This window comes from Oncorhynchus nerka, unplaced genomic scaffold (genome assembly GCF_034236695.1).
Source record: "Oncorhynchus nerka isolate Pitt River unplaced genomic scaffold, Oner_Uvic_2.0 unplaced_scaffold_1283, whole genome shotgun sequence".
Taxonomy (NCBI): domain Eukaryota; kingdom Metazoa; phylum Chordata; class Actinopteri; order Salmoniformes; family Salmonidae; genus Oncorhynchus; species Oncorhynchus nerka.
Window position 1 is genome coordinate 119,128 of NW_027040061.1, and position 8,249 is coordinate 127,376.

General features: G+C 48.2%; 1 protein-coding gene across 1 annotated transcript in view; it reads right to left on the reverse strand.

The window, feature by feature from the left end:
• The window catches only part of LOC135568986 (ninjurin-2-like), a 43,568-nt gene extending 39,176 nt beyond the window's left edge, over window positions 1–4,392 (reverse strand). Inside the window, exon 1 of the mRNA XM_065015774.1 lies at window positions 4,309–4,392. Coding sequence (XP_064871846.1) covers window positions 4,309–4,344 — 36 coding nt within the window. The 5' untranslated portion in view covers window positions 4,345–4,392. The remainder of the gene's footprint in view (window positions 1–4,308) is intronic.
• Between the last annotated feature and the right edge of the window lie 3,857 nt (window positions 4,393–8,249).

Here is an 8,249-nt window from a genome sequence, read left to right on the forward strand (position 1 = left end):
CCTCTTCTACTGGGGAGAAAAGGGATTGGTTCCCCCTCTTCTACTGGGGAGAAAAGGGATTGGTTCCCCTCTTCTACTGGGGAGAGAAGGGATTGGTTCCCCTCTTCTACTGGGGAGAGAAGGGATTGGTTCCCCTCTTCTACTGGGGAGAAAGGGATTGGTTCCCCTCTTCTACTGGGGAGAAAAGGGATTGGTTCCCCTCTTCTACTGGGGAGAGAAGGGATTGGTTCCCCTCTTCTACTGGGGAGAAAGGGATTGGTTCCCCTCTTCTACTGGGGAGAAAAGGGATTGGTTCCCTCTTCTACTGGGGAGAAAAGGGATTGGTTCCCCCCCTCTTCTACTGGGGAGAAAAGGGATTGGTTCCCCTCTTCTACTGGGGAGAGAAGGGATTGGTTCTACTGGGGAGAGAAGGGATTGGTTCCCCTCTTCTACTGGGGAGAAAAGGATTGGTTCCCCTCTTCTACTGGGGAGAGAAGGGATTGGTTGGGGAGAAAAGGGATTGGTTCCCCTCTTCTACTGGGGAGAGAAGGGATTGGTTCCCCTCTTCTACTGGGGAGAGAAGGGATTGGTTTCCCTGGTTCTTCTACTGGGGAGAGAAGGGGAATGGTTCCCCTCTTCTACTGGGGAGAGAAGGGATTGGTTCCCCTCTTCTACTGGGGAGAGAAGGGATTGGTTCCCCTCTTCTACTGGGGAGAAAAGGGATTGGTTCCCCTCTTCCTGGGGAGAGAAGGGATTGGTTCCCCTCTTCTACTGGGGAGAGAAGGGATTGGTTCCCCTCTTCTACTGGGGAGAGAAGGGATTGGTTCCCTTCTCTTCTACTGGGGAGAGAAGGGATTGGTTCCCCTCTTCTACTGGGGAGAGAAGGGATTGGTTCCCTCTTCTACTGGGGAGAGAAGGGATTGGTTCCCCTCTTCTACTGGGGAGAGAAGGGATTGGTTCCCCCCTCTCCCCTCTTCTACTGGGGGGAAGGGATTGGAGAAGGGATTGGTTCCCCTGTTCTACTGGGGAGAGAAGGGATTGGTTCCCCTCTTCTACTGGGGAGAAAAGGGATTGGTTCCCTCTTCTACTGGGGAGAGAAGGGATTGGTTCCCCTCTTCTTGAAGGGATTGGTTCCCCTTCTACTGGGGAGAGAAGGGATTGGTTCTTCTTCTACTGGGGAGAAAAGGGATTGGTTCCCCTCTTCTACTGGGGAGAGAAGGGATTGGTTCCCCTCTTCTACTGGGGAGAAAGGGATTGGTTCCCCTCTTCTACTGGGGAGAAAAGGGATTGGTCTTCCCCTCTTCTACTGGGGAGAAAAGGGATTGGTTCCCCTCTTCTACTGGGGGGAGAAAAGGGATTGGTTCCCCTCTTCTTCCCCTCTTCTACTGGGGAGAAAGGGATTGGTTCCCCTCTTCTACTGGGGAGAGAAGGGATTGGTTCCCCTCTTCTACTGGGGAGAGAAGGGATTGGTTCCCCTCTTCTACTGGGGAGAGAAGGGATTGGTTCCCCTCTTCTACTGGGGAGAGAAGGGATTGGTTCCCCTCTTCTACTGGGGAGAAAAGGGATTGGTTCCCCTCTTCTACTGGGGAGAGAAGGGATTGGTTCCCCTGTTCTACTGGGGAGAGAAGGGATTGGTTCCCCTGTTCTACTGGGGAGAGTTCCCCTCTTCTAAGGGAAGAAGGGATTGGTTCCCCTCTTCTACTGGGGAGAGAAGGGATTGGTTCCCCTCTTCTACTGGGGAGAGAAGGGATTGGTTCCCCTCTTCTACTGGGGAGAGAAGGGATTGGTTCCCCTCTTCTACTGGGGAGAGAAGGGATTGGTTCCCCTCTTCTACTGGGGAGAGAAGGGATTGGTTCCCCCTCTTCTACTGGGGAGAGAAGGGATTGGTTCCCCTCTTCTACTGGGGAGAGAAGGGATTGGTTCCCCTCTTCTACTGGGGAGAAAAGGGATTGGTTCCCCTCTTCTACTGGGGAGAAAAGGGATTGGTTCCCCTCTTCTACTGGGGAGAAAAGGGATTGGTTCCCCTCTTCTACTGGGGAGAAAAGGGATTGGTTCCCCTCTTCTACTGGGGAGAAAAGGGATTGGTTCCCCCTCTTCTACTGGGGAGAGAAAAGGGATTGGTTCCCCCTTCTCTACTGGGGAGAAAAGGGATTGGTTCCCCTCTTCTACTGGGGAGAAAAGGGATTGGTTCCCCTCTTCTACTGGGGAGAGAAGGGATTGGTTCCCCTCTTCTACTGGGGAGAAAAGGGATTGGTTCCCCTCTTCTACTGGGGAGAGAAGGGATTGGTTCCCCTCTTCTACTGGGGAGAGAAGGGATTGGTTCCCCTGTTCTACTGGGGAGAGAGGGATTGGTTCCCTCTTCTACTGGGGAGAAAGGGATTGGTTCCCCTCTTCTACTGGGGAGAGGGGGGATTGGTTCCCCTCTTCTACTGGGGAGAGAAGGGATTGGTTCCCCTCTTCTACTGGGGAGAAAAGGGATTGGTTCCCCTCTTCTACTGGGGAGAAAGGGATTGGTTCCCCCTCTTCTACTGGGGAGAAAAGGGATTGGTTCCCCCTCTTCTACTGGGGAGAGAAGGGATTGGTTCCCCTCTTCTACTGGGGAGAGAAGGGATTGGTTCCCCTCTTCTACTGGGGAGAAAAGGGATTGGTTCCCCTGTTCTACTGGGGAGAAAAGGGATTGGTTCCCCCTCTTCTACTGGGGAGAAAAGGGATTGGTTCCCCTGTTCTACTGGGGAGAAAAGGGATTGGTTCCCCTGTTCTACTGGGGAGAAAAGGGATTGGTTCCCCTGTTCTACTGGGGAGAAAAGGGATTGGTTCCCCCTCTTCTACTGGGGAGAAAAGGGATTGGTTCCCCTGTTCTACTGGGGAGAAAAGGGATTGGTTCCCCTGTTCTACTGGGGAGAAAAGGGATTGGTTCCCCCTCTTCTACTGGGGAGAAATGATGTTGTTGTTGCTGTAGTTTGTGTTTCTAAAGTTGTCCTGCTTTGTAGTGTTGCCATTCCTGCGATGTTCTTTGTCCCTTCTGATCTCTTGGAAACAATGTGCGTATTCCTCAAACGGTCAATCTGTCATAACACTGTCATGTCTGTCAGCAAGTCCTTTGTGTCCGATTCCACCGCAGAGTAGGAGGGAAATATTTTTGGTATCTCAAATTGTTCTGGCAGTTCTCACATAGAAACGTCACTGTGAGGAAGGGTGTTTGACATGTTTGTTTTTTTACATCCGTATCACAAAATTCAAAAGGCAGTCGCACATCTGAGCAATCTTTTTTTGCAGGTGCATGTTAACAGTTGAACAAGATGAAGGAGAAAGGAAACCGCACACTGCTCTTGATAATATCACAGATTTTTAATCAGCTTACGTATCGACCTCACGGCCTTCGTGTTTTCAGAACATCAGGATGAAAGCGGCCATTTTAGGCCCTTTCTCGAACCAGACCTCCTGCAAGAGCCTGTGAACTGTGAACCCAACATGATACAGACAACATCTTGGTGTTATTGTCCTGTTTCTTCAACCTATATCGTGCTTCTTGTTTTAAAACATGTATTTTCTGTTGTTATTATCTAGACTATTATTATTATCTCTGCATTGCTGGGAAGGAGCTCTCAATGTTAGAGTTTCACTGTTTTACACCTGATGTATCCTGCTGGGAAGGAGCTCTCAATGTTAGACAAGGTTAGAGTTTCACTGTTTTATACCTGATGTATCCTGCTGAGAAGGAGCTCTCAAGGTTAGACAAGGTTAGAGTTTCACTGTTTTATACCTGATGTATCCTGCTGAGAAGGAGCTCTCAAGGTTAGACAAGGTTAGAGTTTCACTGTTTTATACCTGATGTATCCTGCTGGGAAGGAGCTCTCAATGTTAGACAAGGTTAGAGTTTCACTGTTTACACCTGATGTATCCTGGGCACCTGGTGAATAAATGCTGAAACTTGAAACTTTCAGATTACTCTTTCTCTCAAATGTACTGAAGAGAAAATCAACAAGTTGTAAATCATTTGAAGAATTCTAAACTTTTGTTTTGGTAAGTCAGGTAAGTCATTTGAAGAATTCTAAACTTTTGTTTTTTGTCATTTGAAGAATTCTAAACTTTTGTTTTGGTAAGTCAGGTAAGTCATTTGAAGAATTCTAAACTTTTGTTTTGGTAAGTCAGGTAAGTCATTTGAAGAATTCTAAAACTTTTGTTTTGGTAAGTCAGGTAAGTCATTTGAAGAATTCTAAACTTTTGTTTTGGTAAGTCAGGTAAGTCATTTGAAGAATTCTAAACTTTTGTTTTGGTAAGTCAGGTAAGTCATTGAGAAAACATTGTCTTTTACAATAACATCCTGACCTCTATACAGTGACGGTGGTACAGTGTGTTGTACATCGCTGCGCTGCTCGGTTGTCGTTCCTCCTACGTCCTTCTCTGATCTCTTGGAACTAATTTCAGCCTTCCTAGAACTCTACGCCTTTCATAACACGGACCTCATGTCCCACCACGTGCTCAGGGAGGGAGGGAGGAGAGGAGGAATGTATATACTGTATACTGGTTCACATCTCCTCTCCTCTGAGACCGCTACAGTCAGACGTTATTTACATTACTTACAGGGAGAGCTGCCAGAATATACACTCATATCTCTTTTTCGCTCCCTCGTTTTCTCAAATTTACTTGCTTACTTACTTATTATCTCTCTCTCCCTCTCTCTCGCCCCCTTCTCTCTCTCTCTCTCTCTCTCTCTCTCTCTCCCCCCTTCTCACTAACTCTCTCTCTTTTTCTCCCTCCTTCTCAATAACTATAAACCCTGAAAGGCCAGACATTATTACATGTATTTATATGTACCTGTGGATACATATATGAAGGACTGTAGTTTTGGTAAAGTCTGGAGTCTTTCCCTGTAAATTCCTTTTCCTTTCCTGAAAGCAGGTTCCTCCACAACCAAGACCAGGCACACGTCTAGTAACCACACACACACACACACACGCACGCACGCACGCACACGCACGCACGCACGCACGCACGCACACGCACGCACGCACGCACGCACGCACGCACGCACGCACGCACGCACGCACGCTCAGGTTGAGTTATACCACACACACTGTGGTGCTGTTTTAGTTAACAAGCAGGATTATTTCTCTCTTTTTAAATAAACACCACGGGAGAGGTCTGGAATATTCCTCAAAGGGGGCTGTATACCAGCCCACAGGAAGTAAAACATCTCCCCTTACTGCTCATTGGCTACTCCCCTGGCCAATGGCGAATGGGAGGCTAGGAGTCGGTCAGAGTGGCACATTCTCCCCTCAGTTTTTTCTTTCTTTCTTCTGTTTTACTCACTGTGTGTGTTGGCATGACGACGACCTTTATAGAGACCTCTTATACTATTATTTATACAGGTATTTTCTATGGGGGGGAACATCTGAGACGGGAGATACATTTTGGAGTTAACTGACCCATAACTTACACTATGTAACTAACAAAAGACTAGCAAATTGTTCTTCTGAAACTGTAATTAGATAGTTTGACATGAGAAAACAGGTTGGGGCCTGGAGGGGCCTGGAGGGGCCTGGAGGGGCCTGGAGGGGGCCTGGATGGAACTGGAGGGGCCTGGATGGAACTGGAGGGGCCTGGATGGAACTGGAGGGGTCTGGAGGGGCCTGGAGGGAACAAGGGGCCTGGAGGGGCCTGGAGCGGCCCTCCAGAGCCCTAACAGAGCAAACATGCACCCCTAACAGAGCAAACACTCACCCCTAAAAGAGCAAACACTCACCCCTAACAGAGCAAACACGCACCCCTAACAGAGCAAACACTCACCCCTAACAGAGCAAACACTCACCCCTAACAGAGCAAACACGCACCCCTAACAGAGCAAACATGCACCCCTAACAGAGCAAACACTCACCCCTAACAGAGCAAACACTCACCCCTAACAGAACAAACACGCACCCCTAACAGAGCAAACACTCACCCCTAACAGAGCAAACACTCACCCTAACAGAGCAAACACGCACCCTAACAGAGCAAACACGCACCCTAACAGAGCAAACACGCACCCCTAAACAGAGCAAACACGCACCCCTAACAGAGCTAACACGCACCCCTAACAAAGCAAACACGCACCCCTAACAGAGCAAACACTCACCCCTAACAGAGCAAACACTCACCCCTAACAGAGCAAACATGCACCACTAACAGAGCAAACACGCACCCCTAACAGAGCAAACACTCACCTCTAACAGAGCAAACACTAACCTCTAAAATAGCAAACACTCACCCCTAAGAGAGCAAACACTCACCTCTAACAGAGCAAACCCTCACAAAGACTAGCAGGCAGCTAGAGGTTAATTAACCCTCACAAAGACTAGCAGGCAGCTAGAGGTTAATAAACCCACCCAAATTAACTAATAGGACACAGGTGTAAACAAAACAGACGGACACAAACGAAAAAGAAAAATGAATCAGTGGCAGCTAGTAGGCCGGCGACGACGCCCGAACACCGCCCGAGCACCGCCCGAGCACCGCCCGAGCACCGCCCGAGCACTGCCCGAACACCGCCCGAGCACCGCCCGAACACCGCCCGAGCACCGCCCGAGCACCGCCGAACACCGCCCGAGCACGCCCGAAACACCGCCCGAGCACCGCCCGAGCACCGCCCGAACACCGCCCGAGCACTTTCCGAACACCGCCCGAACACCACCCGAACACCGCCCGAACACCGCCCGAACACCGCCCGAACACCACCCGAACACCGCCCGAGCACCACCCGAACACCACCCGAACAGGGAGACGAGCTACCCGGTGAAAGTCGTGACATGATGTTTAGTAGGCATATATCATTAATGTATAAGTTAGGTTTAATGGGTATATATCATTCATGTATAAGTTAGGTTTAATGGGTATATATCATTCATGTATAAGTTAGGTTTAATGGGTATAAATCATTAATGTATACGTTAGGTTTAATGGGTATATATCATTAATGTATAAGTCCAGAAATGGATGTAGCAACTAAGGATTCTAGCTTTGAGGGAACAGAACATTTTTACAAATGTGACAAATGTCAGTCAGCAGTCATTTTCAAATTCATTGATTGAACTGAGTTGTAGGCAATTGAGCTCTAAATGTGTAACCAATGAAGACTAGTTGTGTGGTGAAACTGTAGTTAGTTCTACAGTAAACAGGCTGTAGGGGAATGTGTGAAACTGTAGTTAGTTCTACAGTAAACAGGCTGAGGGGAATGTGTGAAACTGTAGTTAGTTCTACAGTAAACAGGCTGGAGGGGAATGTGTGAAACTGTAGTTAGTTCTACAATAAACAGGCCGGAGGGGAATGTGTGAAACTGTAGTTAGTTCTACAGTAAACAGGCCAGAGGGGAATGTGTGAAACTGTAGTTAGTTCTACAGTAAACAGGCCAGAGGGGAATGTGTGAAACTGTAGTTAGTTCTACAGTAAAGAGGCTGGAGGGGAATGTGTGAAACTGTAGTTAGTTCTACAGTAAACAGACCAGAGGGGAATGTGTGAAACTGTAGTTAGTTCTACAGTAAACAGGCCAGAGGGGAATGTGTGAAACTGTAGTTAGTTCTACAGTAAACAGGCTGGAGGGGAATGTGTGAAACTGTAGTTAGTTCTACAGTAAACAGGCTGGAGGAGAATGTGTGAAACTGTAGTTAGTTCTACAGTAAAGAGGCTGGAGGGAATGTGTGAAAATGTAGTTAGTTCTACAGTAAACAGGCTGGAGGGGCATGTGTGAAACTGTAGTTAGATCTACAATAAACAGGCTGGAGGGAATGTGTGAACTGGTCTCTCCTGTGATTGAGGGAGGGACGTTTTAAGACAAGAGAACAACGTGACAGATGTCACTCAGCACCTTCCACCTCTCCAGTAGAGTCTCCACCCACCCAACACTACCTGTCATCCCTATCCCGTTGACAACTTCAGTGCTCTTGTTCAAGGCTGTTTAGTTCAAGGTCTTGTTCAAGGTTACTCTACCACCTCCACCCCTCACCTCCTTTACTCTGAGACATGGCTGTAGACCACAATGGATTCAGACACCATGAGAGTCTACCGTCTTTTCTCTAGGCAACTAACCTCTTACCAGCCTTACAGGACAGGACTGAGTCAGGGTTATATAACAACTATAGATCCAACTAACCTCCTACCAGCTTTACAGGACAGGACTGAGTCAGGGTTATATAACAGCTATAGATCCAACTAACCTCCTACCAGCCTTACAGGACAGGACTGAGTCAGGGTTATATAACAGCTATAGATCCAACTAACCTCCTACCAGCCTT